Raw genomic sequence first — 26107 nt, 5'->3', positions numbered from 1 at the left:
CCTTTATAATTCAGTGAATGATATTTCCAATAAATAAATGGATGCGAAAGAAAGAGCAAGAAGATTTAAGAAGCATCAAGAGTTGGTTTCAAAAGTTGTAAAACAACAGGAAGACATAAAGAAGAAACGCAGACAGAAACTAACGGGTGAAGAAGCATTTGAAAGAAAACGAGAAATTTTTTAAACTACTGTTGAAAACTTCCCAAGAAAAAAATTATAGATGCTTCCACAATTCTTACAATAGAATAAACTCCTAAAAAAACTTCAAATGTTAAAAGATTTCAGTCAAATGATGGAGGAAGAATTAGAGCTTATAGGAGAATTAGAATATGATGATGAAGGATTATTTCAACAACTGGAAGAGATTAATCAACCCCCTGATTATGTTGTGAATGCTCTCCAAAACAATGAATATTCAACAGATTCAAAAACCATAGCAGGTCTCATTCCAACAGAACAACCAGCAATATTCCATCTTTTCAAGAAAAGGGATTGATATTTAATGATGAATTAAGCTTCTTGAGTTCTGCTCAACCCCCTGTTAAACTAACTCCGAGAGTAATGTTTCTTCTAACAAAAGATGGAAAACGAGGTTCAACTGTGAGGGGTGAATCAAAGTATTTTGATAAACCATTGGATCTGAAAAAATAAGGATGATATTGTATATATTGATCTGCTGGACTCTCTTAATTATAAGGTTAGTCTATGTGGTAAAAGTAGGAAGAATGAGGAGAAACACATTATTCAGGCTTGAAGTAGCCTTGGTTCAGGTGTTGGTTTTCTTCCAAATGACCCGTCACAATTAGTTAATAGACTGTTATTGCTGTTTGGTAGTAAGAAGGCTGGAAATAACAATTGTTTTAATGAAGCATCAGCCATTTTAGACCAGTTGATGAACATGAAAATAATTAATAAATGTCAATACAAAGATATTTTATCTCATTAAATAAGATGAGAAGCACAATCCTTCGTTTTAATTTCACAACAAGCGACCACACATCTTCATTCCCATCCCCACTACAACTTGACGCAACAAAAGAATATGAAGCATCTTTATTGTCCATGGAAACTTATAATACCTTATTTAATATCACCGAGAAAAATGACAAGTTTCGTTATAATCCGGAAAGTTATAATCCGTTATAATCCACCCTCGATGGAACTCGTACGGAACAAACCGCTGAGGCGAGCTTGTCCGTGCGCAATTCCGAGCGGCGTAATCGCCGAGAACCGTCGGTCCAAATGTCCCCCTTTTACAGCAAACCAACGGCTTTCTAACTCCCAACACACGAAATGTTCAGTCAATGAGGGATGGACGCAACGAGCAGGTTTACATTCACACAAGGAAATTTATTATTATAAAACACGTATGCAATTAAATAAGGCAAAACACGTATGCAATTATACAAGCAACAAAAGCACGACAAAAGAACTACAGCCGTCTACTTATTATGTACAGTCATTTACACTTAACAGCAGTTCCTACTTATTAGATGGGCCCACGGACACGCGCGCGCGCGCGCACACACACACACACACACACACACACACACACATACATACACACACACACACACACACACACACACACACACACACACACACACACACACACACACACACACACACACACAAAATGGTGGCTGAGGCCTTTAATCACGAGCTCCAGCTCGGAGGACAGGTGAGCTGAAACTCAGAGCCTAACTCGAACCTCTCCACCTCGTGTGGTCTTCAACTTGTCCGGTCCCGGGCTCCAGCGAGAGCGAGCTGGATCCAATCGCCGCGATCCTTCCCGAGCTCCCGCGAATCCTCCCGCGCTTCTCAACACGTGCCGGTGAGACGAGGCGCCGATCCTTTCTGTCGATCGTCGCTTCCCCGAGGATCCAACTCCAAGAAGAGGCCGATGCGTCGCACCAAGCCGGGAAACAAAATGGAAAACAAAAAGCTCCACGAACCAAGAAGAAGATTAAGAAGAGAAAGAAGCCCCCACTCGCAGCTCGAGCCGAACAACTGGCTCAAGTTCCTTCCAAAACAAAGCAGCAGCCGAAGCTCACTGAGCCAGCCGAAGCAAAAAGCTTCCGAAGGCCTCAAGCCAAGCAGGACCCGACGGCTGAACGACTGCTCTCTCCAAAGCAAAAAAGCTTACTCCTCCCACGGGACTCAGCACACGAACTCTGCCACGGGACTCCCACACGAACAAAGAAAAGATGTCCTCTTTATCCTTTGCACCCCTCCCCCGCACCCGGCGTGAATCATGCCCTCGTGATCCACCCCCCGCTCAACCACGGGTGGGAGGGAGTTGTTGACGTCACCGCAGGGTTCTTCTTCCTCTTCGCAGAAGAGGGGGAGGGACGTCTCCATTGTTCGCTCCCTAACTATTAAATCGATCCGCAGCGCATCTAATCGATCTCTGAACATTTAAACAATGAAACGTGAGCTATCTTGGGAACATGCACTTATCGACATAGCTGACTAAAGGAACCTGTATGTTGTGTGCAATTGAATTCCAAATTCGTAACAATATGTATCTTGGTAGAGCATACTATAAACCTAAGAGACAAAGGGGTGTTGGACATCAGTTTAGAAAAAAAGGAGATGGGATAATTGATACTCTAATGCAGGGGTTCGGTAACGTTTTTGACTCGGAGAGCCATGAAAGCAAAACATTTGGAAATCTATTTCAGTGAGAGCCATATAATATATTTTAAGACTGAATTCAACTAAATGTGAGTATAATAAGCCTCTGAATTTATTCTTTTAAATAATGTTGTTATAATACTCACCAATAATGGGACTTCTGGTGCTGCATGGATTTCCTGATGGCTTTGTAGTCTGGTTGGTACTTGGTGAGGTTAAGCTTCATGCAAGCGTTGAGGCTTTCATCCGTTAGACGTGATCGTAGGTTGGACTTGATGTTTTTAAGATGCGAGAATGACTGCTCACATGCATACATAGATCCAAACAAGGTCAATACAGCAATACTCACATGCTGCAGTGTGTGGTATGTGACAGGAAGCGCGTTCCAAGTTTTGATAATCAGCTGGTCTTCGGGTTGAAGTTTTTTTTCATTTCTGTCCACATGTGCTTATTCGCCAACTCCGCTTTCTGTCGTGCGATTCTTTCCAAATCATCATTCAGTGACTTGAACTTATTCACCCACATGTCTGAGTCCTTCAGGTCAGCCACTGCTGCTTCAAAATCTCTGACGGAGACACCAGGAATGTAACTCAGGTCGGCTGTGTTTAGTGAACACTCATTTCGATGGGTGATGAACTTAAAAAGATGAGTGTGCTCACGAAATTCTCCAAAGCGTGCTTTGAATGACTGTAGGAGACTGGATGTGAAGCCAGCTAACTGGTGGAGATCAGAGTTTTGAGTGGGCTCACTTGCTGTGCATGCATCTTTAAATTGTCTCAGTTTTTCAAAATGTAGTAAACGACCTGTTTCAAGATCCATGATAAAGAGCTCCAGCTTGTTTTCAAAAGCAAACACGGCTTGTTGAAGGGATAACACTGTATTTCCAATGCCTTGCATTTTCACGTTGAGCTGGTTCAGATGTTCAGTCATATCCACGAGATAGTAAAACTTGAGGAGCCACTCAGTTTTGGCTAGCTCAGGATGCTCAATCCCTTTCATTTCAAGGAAAGTCCGGATTTTGTTCAGGCAAGCTGCAAAACGGCTAAGCACCTTCCCTCTTGACAACCAACGCACATTGCTGTGCAAAAGCAGACCGTGATAGTTATTTCCAACTTCATCCAGCAGTGTTTTAAACTGGCGACCATTTAAGGCTCGGGCAACAATAAAGTTGATCACACGAATGACCAGCGACATCACTTCGCCAAGCTGCTCATCACACATCTGAGCACAAAGTGCCTCCTGGTGTAGAATGCAATGGAAACTTAGGATGGGTCTATTTTCATGTTCACGGAGAAGCGCCACAAATCCTTTGTTTTTTCCCACCATACATGGAGCACCATCAGTACCCACTGAGATAAGTTTATCCATACGTAGATTTTTTTTCTTGAGCGAACTCCATGAAAGACTTGAATAAATACTCACCTCTTGTGGACCCTTTTATTGGCAGAACAGCAAGACTTTCTTCACGCAGTGTATCACCAGCAGCATATCTTGCAATCACACTGAACTGCGACAAATGGCTTATGTCTGTTGACTCATCCAAAGCCAGGGAAAAGAACGGCGCTGTATTTATGTCCTTCACTTGCGTTTCCTCCACTTGGTTTGCCATAATGATGGTACGATCATGAACAGTTCTTGTCGACAGAGGCATGTCTTGTATCCGTTTGATTATCTTGTCTTTGTTCGGAAGATCATCAAAAAGTTCATTGGCGACATCCAGCATGAACGTTTTAGCATACTTGCCATCTGTGAATGGTTTTCCGTTCCTCACTATTGCTAAAGATCCAGCAAAGCTAGCAGAATTATAGTCACCTTGCCGGGTCCATACGCGGAGTTGCTGCTGGCTGGCTTGCACCCTGCTCAGTAGCTCTTGGCACACTTTCTTTCTGCTGTCTCCCGCAGGGTATTTTGATACAAAGGTAGCATGGCGTGTGTTGAAGTGCCGCATTATATTTGACCGTTTCATCGATGCAATTTTGTCATTCCAAATTAGACACACCACAGAACCTGCTCTCTCCACAAAGGCGAATTCTTTGGCCCATTCGTCCTGAAATGTACGATACTCCTCATCTTTTTATCTTTTCGCCATCTTTTTCGTCAAAGGGTTAGCTTTGAGCAAATGAGAGAGGGAGATGTTGACCCAACTGAGGCTTGGCAAATAGTGAGTCTGGCTGGCCTGCGCACGGGCTTATATACCCGAGAGGCGCGGCGCGGCCGGCCGACTCTGGGATGCTGTCGCCTCAGCGGTGGCGCGTGATTGGTCGAGATGAATTCTGCTACGCGTCTCGGCGGCGGCACGTCATTGGAGGAACCGAAATCACTAGTCGCCTCAGCCACATGACTGGATGAAACAACCAGAGTTGGTGTCAAAGCCACCCAATGCTCGCCTGTTTATACATTTATCGTTTTTAAAAGACGAGTCTTATATGAAATATTTTTTTATAAAGCATTGCAGTGAAGTATAATTATAAAGCAATTTATGTATTTGTATATTGTAATCAGTAACAAGAGCGCAAGTGAGCACAATATACGCCCTTCCAAGAGGGTATATACAGAATTGTGCTACGACATGGAAAACAGCATCCTGGTTGCCATGGCAACCACTTTAGATGACGAACGTATGTTGCGACTCACCATCTCCACAGTCTCGACCTATCTACCAAATATGAAACGTGAAAGTTGAAAACTTTGGGCGTTTGAGTGCGGACAGGAACGGATGGAAAACAGCATCCCAGTTGCCATGGCAACCACTTTAGATGACGAAGGTATGTCGTGACACAACGGCTCCACAGTCTGTACCTATGTACCAAATATGAAACGTGAAAGTTGAAAACTTTGGGAGTTAGAGTGCGGACAGGAACGGATGGAAAACAGCATCCCAGTTGCCATGGCAACCACTTTAGATGACGAAGGTATGTCGTGACACAACGGCTCCACAGTCTGTACCTATGTACCAAATATGAAACGTGAAAGTTGAAAACTTTGGGAGTTAGAGTGCGGACAGGAACGGACGGACAGACAGACAGACAGATGGACGGACGACCGGTATCACATAATACGCCCTGATATATATATATATATATATATATATATATATATATATATATATATATATATATATATATATATATATATATATATATATATATATATATATATATATATATATGTCTTCTTTTTCTTTCGGCTGCTCCCGTTTGGGGTCGCCACAGCGGATCATCCGTATGATCCGCATAGTGATTTGGCACATGTTTTACGCCGGATGCCCTTCCTGACGCAACCCTGGTCGCCTCTTACGACACAGGGATATGGTACACCGATTTTAACCGGGGTATACACCGGCCCAGTATACTGGTACTCATATATATATATATATATATATATATATATATATATATATATATATATATATATATATATATATATATATATATATATATATATATATATATATATATATATATATCGTATAAAAAAAGTGTGGTTGATAAAAACATTAGAGAGGAAACTAGAGGGGGAGCACTCGGGAGAGTGCAAAACCTCCGCCACCAATACTGCTGGGTCACTCAAGTGAACCTCTTATATCTTATTCATTAAATATGATGTCAACAGTGCTGACAGAGTTATAGTTCTTTTCTCCAACATTTATTTTTGGGGGGGGGGGGCGGGGGGAGGGGTCCAAATCCAAAATCTAATAGCATGATCCTTGGACCATACCTAACCCCCCCCCCACCAAGTTTCGTCGAAATCCGTCGAGTTTTTCCGTAATACTGTTCACAAACAAACAAAGGGGTGAAAACAGTAACGTCCGATCTTCGATGGCAGAGGTTAAAAATAACTTGCATCAAAAAATTTAACATTTTCACGCTGACGCTCATGCCGGGGGTATCGCTATAGCTCTCTGTTCTTCGAACAGGCGAGCTAAAAACCTCTTCAGCCAATTCGGAGGCGTTTTTTCTTCTCTCCTTCTGCCAAGTTCAGCCCTGCACGTGAATGAAGCACGACACCATTCAAACTGTAGGTAAAGCTTCCGCGAGAAATATTGGGCTTTCAAAGTTTCAAACTCCAATTTTATCTGCGAGCCAGATGCAATCATGAAAAGAGCCACACCTGGCTCGCAAGCCACACGTTCCCGAACCCTGCTCTAATGGGTATAGGTTCAACTATTCTTAAACATAAATACCTAATTGGTTCAACTGCTTCTGCTGTGGGAAATGTAGCAGGTGCTATAATGAGTATAAAGGCCCTGTCACACCTTGACGTTTTAGCCAGTGTATGGCAAGGTCTCAAAATGTATGTAAAACGCTGGCGTACGCTGAACTTTTGATGATTTAAAAAAAAAAATTTGGCGTATAATAACGTGTTATTAACGTACACAGAACGTTTTAATCACATATAGATAACTTATACCAACGAATGCTGAGCATGTTGTCAGCGTTCACAACATATGCCCAACGATAGTCTAACGAATGCATAGCGCGGCAGCGTATCGCCAACGATCATGTGGCGTAGCCTATTAATAGGCTGCGGCTCGACGATTCAAATCATAACCGCACTGGACATCGAAGTGTGAAGCTGCTGTCACACCTTGACGTTTTAGCCAGCGTTTATCCGACGTATGAAAAATTTGCCGAACCAAGCTGGCACCCGTCAAATACGTTATGGGTAAGTTTTGTATACGTTAAGAACACGCTGGCATACGTCGTCATACACCGTGTACGTCGAGAAATTTTCAGCATGTTGAAAATTTCACGACGTACTCGACATATGACACACGTTCCGCATACGCTGGCATAAGTTGTAGGCACGCTACGCAATCGTTGACACACGTTACTTGTCCATTACTCATAAGTCGAAACGCGTCGAGGTAATGGTTAGCGTCAGTGTTCCAGACTCCCTGGTTTTTTTTTTTCTTTTTTTTTTTCGGTATGACGGTGATGTTGACACTTCGATTTCTAGTGCGGTTTCTTGGGTCAGATTGCGGGAGAGTGTCTCGGAGTGGTGCTGAGGTGTCGTCCACCAGACGGCGGTCTCATTGGGTTAACCTGAGGCGGTCCTTTCGGGTGGGTGCCTGGAATGTCCTATCCCGAAGAGAGGATGATCACCTGTCTCTGTCATCATCTGAGCTCAAGCGTTTGGACAACGGGATTGCAGCTCTCTCTGAGGTTCGGAGACTGGATTGCGGCAAGATAATGGTGGGTGGTTACACCTACTATTGGTCTGGTCGCTCTGATGGTTACCATACCCAAGGAGTTGCTGTAGCTGTGTCCAATAAGCTGACCCCAATGATAATTGAGGTAACACCGGTCAACGAGCGTATTATGAGATTAAGGATTCGTCATTCCTTAGGTGTCATTTCCCTGGTCTCTGTTTATGCTCCGACTGAGGCGAGTGATCTCACTGTGAAGGATGCATTCTATGCCACGCTCGAGTCTGTGGTTGATCAGTGCCCCAGACGCGATACACTTCTAGTCTTGGGGGATTTCAATGCATCGACTGGAACTGATAGGGATGGTTATGAGGTGTGTGTTGGTCCCCATGGGTCAGGAACTATGAACCTGAATAGCACTAAGTGCCTTGACTTTGCAAGAAGTCATGGATTTAGGGTGGCTGGTTCATGGTTTCAGCTCCCACAAGCTCATCGCTGGACTTGGTATTCCAACGCTGGCGGTGTGACAAAGGAGATTGACCATGTCCTCATTGACGGTCGTTGGAGGATGATCCAGAACTGCAGCGTCTACCAGAGTGCTCAGTTCCTCAATACTGACCACAGGCTTGTTGTAGCAACTCTAAAGCTGCACCTTAAATTCTGGAGAATGGTACCATCCCAGCCTAGGCTGGATGTTGGCAAGCTCAGGGATGAGAGAGTAACTAAGGAGTTTGCGAACAGGCTGAGTGGACACTTGGCGGGTCTGGGTGCTTTGGGGGGTCCTGAAGAGTTGTGGAGTGCCTTCAAGACCACCGTTCTTGATGTTGCCGGTGGATGTGTTGGAACTCACCGCAGGGCAAAGAAGAATTTTGTCTCTCAAGGGACACTGGATACCATTGACCAGAGTCGCAGGGCAAGGCTGAATGGCAGAGCTGAGCTCTTCAGGGAGCTGAGGCGTAAAACTGTATGTGCACTGAGGGTGGACGAGGAAGCCTATGTGCGAGGAATCTGTGAGGGGGTAGAGCATCACCTGTGGACAGGTGATTCTCGTCCCGCTTACAGGGGAATTCGCGCATTGCGTTCATCCAAGCCCATCCCTCGGAGCAATGCAGTTAGAGCAGAGAGTGGTAGGCTCTTGACGGAGGAGTCTGAAGTGAAGGCCCGCTGGGCCGGTTACTTTGAGCAGTTGTACCAGGCTGATCCCCCAGCTGTCGAGTTGGACATCAAGGGTGTTACAATCCCTGTTGCTGACCCTCGAATCAACTGTGGTCCACCTTCGCTTGTGGAAACACAGGCTGCGGTGAACCGGTTGAAACGGGGCAAAACTCCAGGGATCTTTGGCATCCATGCTGAACTTCTCAAGGCTGGTGGAAATGCTGCACTCGTGTTGTTGCATGCAGTTTTGTGCTCTGCCTGGAACACAGGCATCATCCCAACTGATTGGAAGAGGGGTCTTGTTGTTCCTCTCTGGAAAGGGAAGGGTGATCGCCAAGACTGCAACAACTACTGAGGGGTGACGCTGCTCTCAGTGCCGGGCAAGGTCTTTGCTCGGATAATTCTTGATAGGGTTCACCACCATCTGCTTGAGCACCAGCATCCAGAGCAGTCAGGCTTTACACCAAAGAGGTCAACGATTGACCGTATACTTGCTCTTCGTGTCCTCACCGAACGCAGACGAGTGTCGGCAGGGGCTGCTTGCAGCCTTTGTTGATCTCTGTAAAGCGTTCGTTTCAGTGAATCGGGATGTCCTCTGGAGGATTCTTGGTCTTCATGGGGTGCCACCAAAACTGATCGATCTGATGTGTGAACTCTACTCTGGTACTGAGAGTGCTGTGAAGTGTGGTCGTACCATCTCTGACTTATTTCCAGTTGTTACTGGAGTTCGTCAGGGGTGTGTACTGGCCCCCACACTTTTCAGCACTTGTATGGACTGGATTTTAGGGAGGATGTCGGGGAGATCAAGCTGCGGTGCATCGTTTGGGAATGTCAAGATCTCGGACCTTGATTTTGCAGATGATGCCATCATCTTTGCGGAGACTTTAGATATCCTTTTGGGGGCCCTCGAGGTGCTGAATGAGGAGTCGGAGCCGCTGGGATTACGGGTTTCTTGGGTCAAAACTAAGATCCAGGCTTTCGGTGACATCTTGGATGCTGCTGTCCTGTCTGTGTCTGTTTGTGGTGAGGATGTTGAGGTCGTGGAGAGATTCACTTACCTTGGCAGTGATATTCATGTCTCTGCTGGCTGTGAGTCAGAGGTCAATAGACGTCTGGGTCGGGCCTGGGAGTCATGGATTCACTGGATCATGGGGTGTGGTGCTGCCGGTACCTGTGCGGGAGGACGAAAGTCTGAGTCTTCAGGTCCTTGGTACTTCCAGTCTTGCTCTATGGATGCGAGACTTGGACTCTGACCAAGGATCTGAGATGGAGACTTAATTCCTTTGGTACCAGGTCTCTTCAGAGATTCCTTGGCTATCGCTGGTCAGATGTTGTGTCCAACGAGCGGTTGCTGAGAGTGACTCGGATGAGATTCGTTACCTGCATAGTCCGTGAGCGTCAGTTGCGGCTGTATGGACATGTGGCTCGTTTTCCTGACGCTGATCCTGCTCACCAGATTCTCTCAGCGAGGGAGTCTCATGAGAGGAGGAGGCCAGTGGGCCGACCACATGCCTCGTGGTTGCAGCAGGTTGACCATCATCTCAAGGAGATGGGGATGGGCCTGGCATCTGCCTGGGGCATGGCCAGATGGAGGCCCCTGGAGTACCGGCGGAAAGTGGATGCAGCGACTCGCTGTTCTGGCACATGCTCCCATACCTGACCTGACCTATTGCTCCTCGGATACAAACCTTTACAGCATGTTACTGTACTGAATACTGTCGGCAATTGTAACACGCATCCAAGAGAGACTGAAGACGCATTAGTTTTACCTTTGTGCTGTTCATGACGGCCATCGGTGTTGTTCGCAGCAGCTTACAATCTCCTCTCGCATCGATTATAGAAAGATGAATAAATAGCGTTTGGATTTTATAAACACGTAATCGTTGCATCGATGTTATAATTTATAAATGAAGAAACGAGCTCCTGTCAATTGTGATATATATTTTCGGAACAGTGCGATTGTTTTAACAACATGAAAAGCTTCACCAAAAAGAAATTTGTGTTTTAATTTATACTGTAACAACGATTTATTCGTGGGAATTCTTCAACTCAAAGGTAATTTACTTGCTCGAAGGTAATCGTGCAAACATTGGTTCAGTTTGAAAGCCGATTTCCTTGAATCCCGATTTAGCACGACCCTCCTTTTTTCGCGATGACATTTTATGGACCTCAACGATCGCATTATAACAGGGCGACACTGTCGTTTATTGTATTAATGAAGTATTATGTACTGTATAGCGTACATAATTGTATGCTATTTTTATAGGACTGGCAGCGCTACGTCGGCTACATCACTCGGTGATAGGAATTTTTCAGCTACATTTTTTTTTCATTTTTTTTTTTCAGAGCTGGCTGATCCGTCGTATATGCGATCCGTTGTTGCCCGGAACGTCGTTAAGCAGCGCATGACTGTATAAAGTCTAATCGAGTGGATACTTCCCTTTACTTTGAAAGAGGAGAGAGTGAAGAAGTTTATACATATTCTTTGCTTTTGGAAGAAACAGATTTACAGATTAATACAGATAATGGTGTTATGATTAGTCTCACATTTTTTGATAAATAACTGAGTCGTAAAGTTCCAACTGGGGTATATGTTAATCAAATCAATCTTCATAAACTATCATCTTGTATTCAAAATTAAAAGCCTTGTATGATTAACGTTAATACAATTCAGAGAAAAGGAGCAGTAAGAATTGATGTTTTGCTCACAAGAGAACAGGTGAAAATCTTGAACGATACTGGCTCACTTAAAATTAAAATGTCAAAACCAATGTTGAAGAAATATTTAATAAGAGAGACGAGTGGAGGATTTCTCCCATTTCTAATTCCTTCATTTGTTGGTTTAAGTGCGGCTGGAGCATTGACGGGTGGTATTTCAGCAGCGGTGAAAACTGCCAACGAAAGGAAGGCTCAACTCCGGGCTCAAAAAGAATTGGAAAGACGTAACAAATAGTTGGAGAAACAAATTAGTGGAAGTGGTGTAATTGTAGATTTTGCTGAAAAACTTGAAAGTTTGCCTGATAAAGCAAGATTGTTAGTTGGAGATATGCTTTCTTCTATCACACTAGTAAGTGTAAAATTAACTAAAAGGGGTAATGGATTATATCTTTCTAATAAATAAATGAGCATTGATGAGTCGTTTAAAAAATTTGGAAAGAATAAAACATCAAATTTAGAACATCAAATATTGTAAGAAATTAAAAATTCATAATGTGGTTATTTGTATGAGATGAATTAACAAATGTGTCCAAACATGCAAAGAATATTATTATGAACTTGGAAGATAACAATGGGAACGGTTCTCATTGGGTTTGTATTTTTAATCGTCAAGACAAATATTATTTTGATAGTTTTGGTCTTCCACCACCTGTTGAAGTAATAAAAATTTTACAGAATGGTGTTTATCAAACATTTCAAGTCCAAGAATTAAATTCCAATTGTTGTGGTCAATTATGTATATATGTGTTATTTCAACTCACCAAAAATAAACTTTTTAATGACATTATTTTTAATCTAATATAAATGACATGTTGGTAAAGATGGTTCTATCTTTCGTGTATCCCAAGAACTGAATATTGATTTATCAAATTATTACACAAAGGGACTGGTTGAACGACAGAAATATAGTATAGCAAAAAATATTAATATGAAAATGCTTATAAATTAAAAAATTATCCAAGCTTGGTGAGATTCAGTGATTTATCACAATATATATATACTTAAATAAAACGGCTGTGTATTCCAAAGATACAGAAGTGTTGATTTTATCTCCAGGTCACACAGAATTCACAGTTCCAATTCAAATAAAATTTTATAAAGAAGGGCGTATCGTTTGTATGAGAAGAGAACAATGGGGATGATATGAATGATTTACGGTATAATTGGTCATTTAAAATTAACCCAGAAAACCTGGGACAATTAAATCAGTCTCGTAAGGAAGAATATTATCCACTTGGTGCCGAGAATGAGTTTTGTGGAAGCACGATTAGCAAACAACAAATAAAAGAATTTAATAAGGGTAAAATCAATAATGGTTTTGCCATCGTTTATATCATGAAAACACAAAGAACATGATTATATATAATAAGTAGGGAAATACAAAATGATTTAATTATGGGAAGATTGGGAGGTATTTCCTGTCATTATATTGTGACGTCCATGGGACTTGAACAGTCCCGCTAACGTAGAATGAGCCGAAACGATGGAGGCGGTTGATCCTTTACGACCCAAAGATGGCGGTTCTAATCGCTCTACCGCAAACGGGACGAGGAAGGTGGCACGAGTCGCTTTTCACTGAGTTAATGATGTTTATTTCTCTAACCAGAAATATTAAGACTCGGCAAGAGGAGGGATCCGGGGTGATTCGACGGGATGGTGGTGTGGGTTCGGGCGTGGGGAAAACGCAAACAATTCCAATGGATATACAAATCTCAAACCCTCGAAGGTGCCAGGTACACACACACACACACACACACACACACACACACACACACACACACACACACACACACACACACACACACACAAAACGTAGCTGGTCCTGGTGGTCAGGCTGGCCCGTGGTGTAAACGCAACAGTCCCTGGATTGGCGTCGGACGAGCTGGCGTTGCGCTCGTCAGGGGCAGGAGACACCGTGATACTGTCGACCTCCTGGTGTCGGCCCAAGTCCGCTCACAGCTGCCAGGGAACCAGTTCTGGCACCAAGTTGCGAGCAGGAGAGGGAGGCAGGTCCGCCCGCCGTTCGACCCCGTACTCCGAGCCAGCAGAATCCCAGAGCCAACCGAGGTGAGGCACGAAGCACAGCAAGGCCTCGAGACACGATGAAACCAGGATCGAATCAGCGCAACAACACAGCACGCTCCCATCACGACAGCCTCCACCAGAACGGTTTTTCTGTCCCGATCTTCTTCCTCTTCACCTTTTCCCCGAACAGAGCCTTTTTATCCTCGAGTCCTCGTCACTTCCAATCGAGCCGTTTTATTGGCCCTCTGCCGTCGCCTTCCGCCAATCGTGATCACGGGGCGGAGCCATCCGCAGCACTGTCCTGTGACGTCACGGCAAGCCTCCAGGGAATACTAAAAGGGGTTTACGCAGACACACTTACCCTATCCCGTATCCCTATCTAATTACGTGACAATTATCATTTCCCCCTTGAAGAAATGGACATTTACTAGACAACTTATCACCACTGAATTGCTACTTATTACATCGAGATCCTGGTACACTCGAACAGCATGGCATACCTAATTAAACATCCTATTACCCTTTGAATGCATACCCCCCTCAAACGTAACAATATTAATCTGTCATTTATTTCTAATACATAAATGACAGCAAGCAGGCTTCAAGAAAATTATCATTTCTGTGCCGAAGCATACCTTCAAGAAAAGGGTATTCGGTATTTTAATAGATATGTTCTACAACATAAGAATGAGGTATTTTCAATAAAAGATTGGCTTTATACTGATGTTAATAAACCAATAACTTTGGATTTAATGAAAATGTTAAATAATGAAAAAAAATTAAAGTTAAGAAAACGCAAGGCTCTTTTCTAAATTCAGAAGAAATTTTATTGGTTTCCTGTTGTAAAAAAAATTATTTTGGATACAGGAATAACAAGAAATCCCAATGAATATCTGTATGATATTCTATGGGGTGAAAGTGATTCAACGATAGTAAGGGATGAGGAAGGAGTTGAAGAAACTGAGACAAAGGAGGAGAAGGAGAAGAGAGAGGAGGCAAGGGAGGAGAGGGAGAAGAGAAAGAAGGAGGAGAGGGAGAAGAGAGAGAAGGAGGAGAAGGAGAGGGAGGAAAGAGAGAGAATAAATAAATATAAAAATATGGAAACCAGTGAGATTTTAGAAAGATCGAAGGTATTACAGAAAACAAATCAATCTCAACACAGCGAGGAGGAAAACAAAGAATTGGCAAGTCTATTCGAAATATTTGCGTCAAGACTATTAACATCGGTTTCAGGGAGAAGATATAAACGAGAAAGTGGAGATAAAGAAGAGAAAGAAGGAAAGATTATATTATTGATGATGTTGGTGTGATTGACTTTCATTGAAGTTTTACATTTTTTTTTTTCTTAAATAAATGGAGGAGAGAGTGAAGACATTTCTGAGGATTCTTTATGATTTAAAAATTAAGATTCAAATGTGAATGTTGGAAACTAAAAAGGTTTTCACACTCTTTAGGAATTTTTCTCATAAATAGATGAGTTATTGTCTCAAATGTGAAAAGAAAACTAATACTAAAAATATCTCATATTTTAAAAGTAAAAATAACAGGGTTTTCCCCGAACAGAGCCTATTTATCCTCGAGTCCTCGTCACTTCCAATCGAGCCGTTTTATTGGCCCTCTGCCGTCGCCTTCCGCCAATCGTGATCACGGGGCGGAGCCATCCGCAGCACTGTCCTGTGACGTCACGGCAAGCCTCCAGGGAATAATAAGATCCACACAAGCCCCACCCACAAAAGCCATGTCCACACAATCCCCACCCACACAAGCTCCACCCATGCAAACACCTCTCACATAAGCCACATCCATCATATCCACATAATTAGTGATTAGTTAATTAGTTCCCCACACACAACATGTTTATTTAATTTAAAAAATTTTGCTCCACCCACACAAACCACATCCACACAAGCCCCACCCATCCACACAAGCCCCACCCATCCACACAAGCCCCACCCACACACACACAAGCCCCCCCCCCACACACACACACACACAAAGGCATATGTTCGGTGTGTGGCTCTAAAAAGAGTAAATTTATCTCCAAACACAAAAGTGGGTGAGATATACAAAAGTTATCAGGAAGTAAATTTACAACTACTGGAATACCAGGGGAATTACATCTACCAGGGTATTCTTTCTTTGGCCCAGGAACAAACTTGAATCAAAGATTAGATGATGCTGACAATTCTAAACCGTGGAGCAAACCTATCAATAGGGTTGATGAAGTGTGCATGAGGCACGATATTGATAATGGAAATATCACAACGTTGGAAGAAAAACATGAAGCCGAGAGAGAAATGTTGTATAATTTGTCTCTGATACAAAATCCAACCTTGAGAGAAAAAGTTTATAGGTTCATCGTGAAGAAGGTGATCAGTACTAAATTGAAACTTGGGCTTGGAAATTCAAAAAACTTATAGGCTCTAATGATGTCATTAAGATTGAAGAGCAATTAGCTGATGAATTACATAAACCAATAATCACAAAGTTTCAGAGAAGGAAGGTTTATTCCAAGGAAGTTGATTATATCTGGTCCGCTGATTTAATTGAACTTAATTATGATAAGGGGTACAAGTATGCTTTAACCATTATTGATTTGAGGAGTAGATATGCGTGGGTTGTCCCTTTGAAAAACAAAACCGGGAATACACTCATGTTAGCCTTCCAACAGATATTTAATAAAAGTAAGTGAAAACCTCAAAAAATTGTGGACTGATGAGGGTACAGAGTTCTACAACAAAACATTTATGAATTTTCTTTAAAAGAACAACATTATATTATACAGCACCTTTAATGAAGGAAAAGCAGTTGTTATTGAGCGATTCAATTGCACTTTAAAAGAGAGACTATATAAAAAATTCAGTCAACTCGGTTCTCAACAATGGTTATCTTTAATTCAGGATATTGTAGATAAATATAATGATATGATTCACACCTCAACGAATCCTAAACCATCAGAAACATTTACAAAATTAGAATATGAAAAAGCGATTAATGTCAGAATGCCGAAGTTCAAAGTTGGTGATATAGTAAGAATATATTGGTGGAAATCTCATTTTGAAAAAGGTTATACTAAACGATGGACAAATGATCTTTTTTAAATCGTTGATGTCATAGATTCAGTTCCTTGGACTTATAAGGTATATGATTTAGAAGGGGAAGAGATTGTAGGTTCATTTTATTCACAGGAATTACAAAAGACAGAGATAAATTGAATTTTTTTGACTCCGCCCACACAAGCCCCACCCACACAAACCCCACCCACAAAAGCCCCACCCACAAAAGCCCCACTCACAAAAGCCACCACACACAAGCCCCACCCACAAAAGCCACGTCCACACAAGCCCCACCCACACAAGCTCCACCCACGCAAACACCTCTCACATAAGCCACATCCATCATATCCACATAATTAGTGATTAGTTAATTAGTTCCCCACACACGTTTATTTAATTAAATAAAATTTTGCTCCACCCACACAAACCACATCCACACAAGCCCCACCCACACAAGCCCCACCCATCCACACAAGCCCAACCCATCCACACAAGCCCCACCCACACACACACAAGCCCCCCCCCACACACACACAAGCCCCACCCGCATAAGTTACACCCACACACACAAGCCCCACCCCCCCTGTGCAGCCCCACCTTTGACCTACCTCCCCCCTCATCCCACCCCCCACCCTTCCCCACACACACACCGGGAGGGGAGGGAGTGGGATGAGGGGGGTGGTGTGTCGTTGGGGGAGCGCACCTACCCCCCTCCCCCTCCTTTGCACTTCCTTTATTATTTTTTTATAATTAAGAATTAAATAATTGAATGCAAAGCAAATATAATTAATCAAGATTGAAAATATTAAACATTTTTCTTTGGGTAAATATTCAGTTGCGAGAATGAACGATCTTTCCCAGCAGTCTGTTTCAGATGTCTTGGGATTTTGAAACTCGATCAACATATTCTGTTCAAAACAAAGAATGAAGAACAATTAGGGTATATAAAGATGATTATATTATGATATTAATAAAATAATAAATGCCTGGTGTTGGCGCAGTGGTTCGGGCAGCGGCTTGCGATCCAAAAGGTCCTGAGTTCAAGCCCCGTTGGGCCACTGAATTAATACACCAGGGGGTTGACTCAGCCTGTCATCCTTCCGAGGTCGGCGAAATGAGTACCAGTGTACTGGGCCGGTGTATACCCCGGTTAAAATAGGTGTACCATATCCCTGTGTCGTAAGAGGCGACCAGGGTTGTGTCAGGAAGGGCATCCGGCGTAAAACATGTGCCAAATCACAATGCGGATCATACGGATAATCCGCTGTGGCAACCCCTAACGGGAGCAGCCGAAAGAAGAAGAAGATTAGTAAAATAATAAATTAAACATTTACCTCCAGAAGATATTGTTTTGTGTCCATTTCATCCAGATGAGCATTTAAACTGGAACAAGTTGGAAATGAATCATCACCCCATGGAATTTCAACATCTTCCCATTCAAGGTTGCGAAATTCATTCGCTTCACCACCCATGTATGATTCCGTTTTAATGCTGAAAATAAAAAGCAAGTAGTCAAAATTACCACAAAGTTGTGGTATTGCTTTTAAATTAATTACCACCATGCCAAATAACAGGTTGTGTATAAGGAGAACAGACAGAGACAGAAAGCCAAACAGATAGAGAGAGAGACAGAGACAAACAGATAGATAGATAGATAGAGAGAGACAGAGACAGAGATAGATAGATAGAGACAGAAATACACACACACACACACACACACACACACACACACACACACACACACACACACACACACACACACACACACACACACACACACACACACACACACACACACACACACACATACACATACACACACCGTGATATTTCCTCACCTTGAACTCGGGATCAAAGCATGTGAGAGAATTTCTTTCCAGCCAACAATAATATTATTCAATTCTTTTCGAAACGAATAAATGTCTTCAAGAAAGTCGTTCATTTTTATCCATTCCTCGTGATATTCAAATAATTCATTTTCAACATCAGCTATCAACGATGTTCTGAATGGGGACAACCTGTTGGAAAAAAAGACATACAATAATTATTGGTTGTGACGTGATTTAATTCTGTTTTAAACCACAAATAATGAATTGGGTTGAGATCTCACCTGTCATCTTGTGAAAACGATTGATCTGCAAGGTTGTAGTAAGAATCTGAATGCTCCATTTTCGTAATAAAACACGAACGGCACACAAGTTGGTTTAAATAAGCAACTTGATGAAGTAATGGGAGATTTCACAATAATGGTTTTTCCAGGGTGTGTTCCCACATAGGAAATGACTTCGGAATTTGGCTTGGTTCGGGCGAGGAAGCTTGGCTGACTTCAAAACTGACTCGTTTTCACATGAAAATAAAACATCTTGCTTTGAATGATTTTGATAAAACCTACGTTTGAAAGCTGTTTTTAACTAAACTTTGTTCTGTTAGTGTTCTGAGGATTTAAAAAATAACCGCGAGGGACAAGGGCACAGAATACTTCCTCATTTTTACGGCACGACTGTGTTCTAAAAACACTTCCCCATTTTACAAAACCAAAGGAAATGAATGTTATAAGAAAATGAAGTTATTCCTGAAAGTAGAACATGGACAAATATTCATTGGTTCCCTCTTTGAGTGGAATGAAAATATGAAGGGAAAGAAGTGCTTTAATCAGTAAGTCAATTTTACATTTGCTTTTATGGGAGGGGGAGAAAATCTGTCTCAATTTTTAATTTGCTTGTGTGGGAGGGAAGGGGATAAATGAGTCTTCTATTTTGAGCTTTTGCTTGAATGAGAGGGAAGGGGAAAAATGAGTCTCCTATTGTGGGCTTTTGGGGCTTAAGTTAGAAAGTTTTTGCCTTTTCCCCCATTCATTTGAATGCCTGCCTCAGAAGCCCCATTAATCACCTACTTATATTTAAACGAGGATAAACTTTTCACTCTGTCATATTAATTCTCAGATAAATTTTAGTAATGCCCATTTATTCCAATCATATACAGTGCCTGTAGAAAGTGTACACTCCCTTTCAAAGTTTTCACCTTTTGTTGCCTTGTAGCCTGTGATTATATTGCATGAAATCAGACTTTTTCCACCTTTATTTACACATTGTAATCCACAACTTCCAAGTGAAAAACAAATTCTACAAATTTCAGAAAATTAATTAAAAACACAAAACTAGAATATCTTGGTTGGACAATTGTCCACCCCCTTATAAATAGCAATTGTAAATTAGCTCAGGTGTAACCACTCACCTTCAAAATCGCACACCAAGTTAATTGGCCTCCACCTGTGTTAAATTGTAGTGATTCTGATTATTTCAGAATAAAATCAGCTGTTCCTGTAGGTTTTCTCTCCTGGGTAATGCATTTCACAGCAAAGACTCAACAAATGAGCACCAAGGAGCTTTCAAAAGACCTCTGGGATAACGTTGTGGAAAGGCACAGATCAGGGAATGGGGATAAAAATATTTCAAAAGCCTTGACTATCCCTTGGAGCACAGTCAAGACAATCATTAAGTGGAAAGCATATCATACCGCCTCGACCCTGCGTAGATCAGGCCATCCCTCCAAACTGGATGACCAAGCAAGGAGGAGAGTGATCAAAGAGGCCACCAATAAGCCAGTGGCAACTTTGAAAGAGCAACATGTCTTTATGGCAAAGACTGGCAACTTTATGGCAACTATATCCCAAGCATTCTACAAGACTGGCCTGCATGGTAGGGTGGCAAGAAGGATGCCATTGCTCAAAAAATCTTTCCTTGAGTCCCATTTGAGGTGTGCAAAAAACCACTCTGGAGATTCTGAAGCCATGTGGCAAAAAGTTTTGTGGTCTGAGGAAACCAAGATGGAACTTTTTGGACTAAATGCAAAACGTTACTTTTGGTGAAAACCTAACACAGCACATCAATCAAAGAACACCATCCCTACTGTGGAGCATGGTGATTCCAGCATCATGTTATGAGGATGTTTCTCAGCAGGGATTGGGACACTTGTCAGGATAGAATGGAAAATGGATGGAGTGAAATACAGAAAATTTTCAGAGGAAAACCTACTCCCCTCTGCAAGAAAGCTGAAATTGTGACAGAAATTCACCTTTCAACATGACAATGACCCGAAGCACACAGCCAAAGCTACACTGGAGTGGTTAAGGAACAAAAATATAAATGTCCTTGACTGGCCGAGTCAGCATCCCGACCTAAATCCAATTGAAAATGTGTAGCATTAATTGAAGATTGCTGTCCATCAATGCTCAACACGCAATTTGACTGAGCTTGAACAGTTTTGTGGAGAAGAATGGGCAAATATTGCCCAATCAAAGTGTGAAAGGTTGGTGGAGAGCTATCCCAACAGACTTACAGCTGTAATTGCTGTCAAATGTGCTTCCACAAAGTATTAATTCAGGGGGGTGTACACTTATCCAACTAAGATATTCTAGTTTTGTATTTTAAATTAATTTTCTGAAATTTGTACAATTTGTTTTTCACTTGGAAGTTGTAGATTATGATGTGTAAATAAAGGTGGAAAAAAAGTTTGATTTAATGCAATTTAATTCCAGGGTAGAAGGCAACAAAAGATGAAAGTTTTAAAAGGCGGTGAAGACTTTTTGTCGGCACTGTATCGTGTTGTTGGCTTAACGGTTAAGGTGGCTGGCTTAAGATCATAAGGTCTTGAGTTTGAGGCTCTTTCCCACCATTGAATTCATATCGGGTGGACTCAGCCTGTCATCCTTCTGAGGTCAGCAAAATGAGTTCCAGCTTACTGGTAGTGGAAACATTGCATCAGCAGCGTATCCGCACCCCCAGGAAACGATGCAGCCAAGTAGTTAAAGGCTGCATATGAATAAATAAATATAATATATATGCTATTGAATCAAAGACTTTTCCATTCTATTTGTATACATAAATAAATCGTTTTATTGTATGCCTTTTTTAAATGCTTTTTTGCTCTTTATATTGTTATGTTTGTGGGGTAGATGGAGGAACTTCATAGGAAAGGTAGGATTGTGTGGAGTTGCATGGTCCGTGGATGAGCAGGAGACATCTCAATGTAATTTGAGTAGGGAAAGGAGGAGAAGAGGAGACTAGGACCATACTCTGTGCAGAGCATTGGTGCTGCTTAAGCAATCTCCTTGGCTATTGGGCACAATCCTGGATGGGTCACCACTCTGACACAGTACACCAGCATGCTGGCACTCATTTTGTCGACCTCGGAAGGATGACAGGCTGAGTTGACCCCACCTAGTATTAATTCAGCAGCTGAGCAGGACTTGAACTCAGGACCCTTGGATGCAAAGCCTGCCACCCTAACCATTAAGCCAACACCAGGCATAAGTTGGGGAAACTGTCAGCTTAAGTTGTAACGTGTGACCGCATGGGGGGCTGTGTTAATTCGGCAGAGATTAAGGCCACTTTCTCCCATTATGTGATTTTCCCCCCCCTGTGACCTTTTCCTATATTTTTTAATGAAGGAGGACCACGTGTGTGAGTGACCACGTACGTTTCCCGCCTAGAGAGCAGCTCGGCACCATTTTTGGTGCGGTTTCCTATGCAAGACGACATGGTTCGATCCCAAAGATCCTCAAGGATCATCTCTGGACACCCAGCTAAGTGCCAGAATAAAGGAAGGAATTTTCTTTTCTTTTCTTTCCACTTGTCGGTTTCTGTATCTGTGTGGAGGCGTCTCAAAATTAGCTTTAGTTTACCTCACGTATTTCTTATCACGTTTTTTTTTTATTTCCATTATAAACATTATTTCCAAGATTGCTTATGTCTGTCTGTTCATTGTGGGTTTGAGTATAAACCCTCGTGCTTCCATCCTGGTGAACGCCTCTGGTACGTGCTTTGCCGCTTCCCGTCCTGCGCGCGCATTAATCTCCAAGGACCACGTGTTCGCCTCCAAGGTAGAACTGTTCGGCTATCCGTCCAGGTCGGTCTGAACTGGCGTGGGCATGACAATATCTAATAAACTTATTAAATGAAAGATAAAATTTTCGTTAATTTTACCAATGAGAGATCTAGAAAACAAATATCATTATAACCCCTTTTGTTATGATACAGTTGGTTTAGTCGTCAGATTGTTTTAAAAGTACGAAAGTAGGTTTCTGGCCTACGTGATAAAATGTGTTGGTTGACCTGGCTCAGCTGGGGTTTTGGTTTGAGTCAGGGTTTGAGTGTCTGAGATTTTAGACTTATTTTACCTGATGAGCCAACAGCAGGTGAGCCAGAACCCCTTTTTTCCACCTACTAATCTGTTTATAAAATTGTTTGTCCCATTGGTTTTTTGGTAAAATTTTGTTTTATGGAGATCGTGATGCTTATTAAATTGGGTTGATAAGAAACATTAAATTGCATACACAGATAATCTGTAATGTGCACAGGAAATGAGACATGATAGGTCAAAAGGGCCTGACCTTGTATATTTGTCATGATTGGCCCATTGCTTATATGGTGAGCTGCAGTTCAATGTGCAGTGTGTTCCCTATTCATTTATCTTCTGGCCTTTTTTGTTCACATTCACTCTATTTTTTCTTTGTCTCTCTTCCTAGGGATATGGTTCTCATTGTGCATGGTTTCCCCACAGATATTGCTGCACTGAGGGTAAGTTTATCTCAACCGAAACTTTGGGGTTTTCCTTTTGCTCTTGATATTGTCATGCACCTCTGAGCGGTCGTTCGCAACACTGAGGGTGGAACTCTTAAAATTGTGAGCTCAGATGCCAACACAGGTTGAACAGATACCCAATCTCCTAACATCCCAAATGGTTTTATTTAGAGTATGATTACACCACATTGAGGGGGAGTGGTGTTAAGGCAGAAAATAAATGAGAAAGTGGCTCAGTTGCAGTGAAAAGCTCAATCTTGATTTTGAAGAAGCTTATGTAGGGCTGGTCGAGCAGGTCGAGACGTTTGGCTGTGTGCACGCTCATGCAAAGCATGTGCTTATTCATTGTAGTTATGCAAAATATGGACACAATAACAGACAGATTCAAGGAACAAAAACATAAGGATGGAAATAAAGGGGGTAAATGAATTATGTCATTGTGGAAGAAGACATGTGCTTACACATGGACACGTACAAAATTATTTAAAAAAAAAAAAAACAGGAGGGGAGGGAAATTAAAAGAATACGCATGGATGTAATACTGTTGGAGAGTGCACCACATCTCAGAGGGTGTCCAGCATGTTGTGACTCATCCAGCATGTCGAGAAAGGGTGAAGAAGAAGTGCCTTGAGAAAGGATGGAGGGCAACCAGGACTGATTCAAGGTGCACGTCTTGTCGCTGGCTTCCAAAAGGGGCTGCAGGGAGGCCTGCATCTACACTAATCATAGTCAAAGGAAAGTCCTCATCTGCAATTTTAATATTTGTGCAAGTGTGATCTGTGGTGACTCGTGTGGGTTAGGATTTGCTCTTTATTTACATCTTATTTATTTCCATGTGTACAAGTGGCATATTCCCTTCTCCCTGCTTGTCTGTTTTTTTTCTTTTTAATACATTGTCAAGACTCATGGAAGAGCGAGGATACTAGAACGGATCAGGACACAACATAACAAAGGGAACAGCAGGAGAAAGGGCAAACACCAACAGGGTCAAACAAGGGATGCAGGTAACGGTGATATTTAGGGGAGAAAGCATGGGGGGGGGACAAGATGGATATGTAAGCAAAGTTTTGGAGGGGTGGGGGTGGTTTAACAGTTATAGCAAAGATCTTAGTTTTGGATGAGGGATTACTTGAGATGATGGTGAACAGTTGTCTTGAAGACTTGGAGGGAAGAATGAGAGTGTGGAAGGTGGTTCCACAGGTAGGAAAAAAGAGGTATAAATGAGTGGAGGTGAGCTGCAGTGGTTCTGCATTTTTGGCAGTTTCACTATTAGGGGGTTGCTGGTGGACCACGTGCATCCTGCAGATACTTGGGCGGGACAAAGCATGGAGAGGTCAGAGGGTGCAAGGCAAGAAATGAGGAGGAAGAAGACCACAGAGAGACCACCGACTTGCATGCGATGGGAAAGTGATAAGCCCATCGAATTATCTTCATTGCGAGAGATTCCAATGATCTTGGAGGCCTTTGTTTACACGGTGTCAAGCTGAGCAAGGTGCGAGGCAGGGGAGCCAGCCCACAGGGGAGAGTATTTTTCCATCAAGCTGTGGATAGGAGCTCAGGTATGCCAAGGAAGGGCTGGCTTTACACGACGGAGAATGCCAAGTCAGCGTCTGGCTTTGGAAGCCAACTCTGAAATGGGGCTTGTCCAAGAGAGATCAGGGCTGAGAGTGAGACCCAAGAGTATGAGTGACTGAACCTCTTTGAGAGGGTTGGTAGGAACATTGATGGGAGGGTTTGCGGTATGGTCCATTTGGAGCTTCTACGATTAACACGTGTCCCATTTTTATTTTGCTTAACATTTGCCATTTGTGGAAAACTGAACATACTGTACATTTTAATCAAGTCCTCTATAATAAACAATTTGTTACCTCTGCCACCAAAGGTGAAGGAGGTTATGATTTCACCCCTCTCTGTCTGTCTATTTGTTTGTCTGTTTGTCTGCCTGTCTGTGTGCAGGATATCTCAAAAAGTTTTGGATGGATCCAGATGAAACGTGTTGTGTAGGTTGGGTGTGTGACAAGGATGAATTGATTGAATTTTGGTGAACATCCGAATTTGTATCCGGATCCAAGAATTTAAGTGATTCTTCACCATTGAGAGATCGGGCAAAACTCATATATAGCATGATATCTCAAAAAGTTGTGGACAGATTGGGTGTGTGATCACGACAAATTGATTTGATTTTGGTGAAGATCCGAATCCGGATGTGAATACGAGAATTATTTATTTTTAAAGTAATTCTCACTTTAAATATTAAATAATTGTGGGATGGGGCCAAAAACGATATATAGCATGATATTTCAAAAATGTATTGGGCCCGACATGTTCTCGTGGATCAGGCATTACGTGGCGGAGGTATGCGCTCTACCGAGTGCCCCTCTAGTTCAAAAATGTTTTATGTCATATCTACTTCACGGGTTGTCATATGTACTTCATGTTTCGTCATGTACTTCATCATATCTACCAAATACTACACAAATCTAAATATTTGATGGTGTTGATGAAGGTGTCATTGTTTTGGAAGTTTGCAGTCTGAAATATTATAAGCAGCATCACGACAAAAAAAAAATATGGAAAATATTTCTCAATACTCACTCTTGACAAGCTTGTCCATCACTAGCTTTGTAACAAATAACAACTACGTAACTACCCCAAACTAGTGGTGCACAATGCTATTTATTTTTGATGAAATGAACAAATGATAAGCCATCATAGCCCAAGCATTCCACATATACGACATCGAATTTCATCAGAATTTTAAAGCCAGATTTGCTGAACAGCTTTAG

The 26107-nt window shown here is 42.3% G+C and overlaps 1 protein-coding gene across 7 annotated transcripts in view; it reads left to right on the top strand.

Annotated features, from left to right (window-relative positions):
- LOC147030212 (structure-specific endonuclease subunit slx1-like) overlaps positions 1–26107 on the top strand; it is a 71490-nt gene that overhangs the window by 35006 nt on the left and 10377 nt on the right. For 4 of the 7 annotated variants that reach the window (XM_085874033.1, XM_085874034.1, XM_085874031.1 and 1 more), the window contains 2 exons: positions 22190–22323; positions 23302–23318. In XM_085874033.1, the coding sequence (XP_085730159.1) occupies positions 22190–22323; positions 23302–23318 (151 nt within the window). Of the gene's footprint in view, positions 1–22189; positions 22324–23266; positions 23319–26107 lie in introns of all 7 variants that reach the window. The other 3 variants (XM_085874037.1, XM_085874035.1, XM_085874038.1) reach the window with 2 other exon arrangements.

The sequence above is a fragment of the Eptatretus burgeri genome, chromosome 3 (assembly GCF_056783735.1).
Source record: "Eptatretus burgeri isolate ZD-2024b chromosome 3, Ebu_testis_v1, whole genome shotgun sequence".
Taxonomy (NCBI): domain Eukaryota; kingdom Metazoa; phylum Chordata; class Myxini; order Myxiniformes; family Myxinidae; genus Eptatretus; species Eptatretus burgeri.
This window is presented reverse-complemented; position numbering and strand designations above follow the sequence as displayed.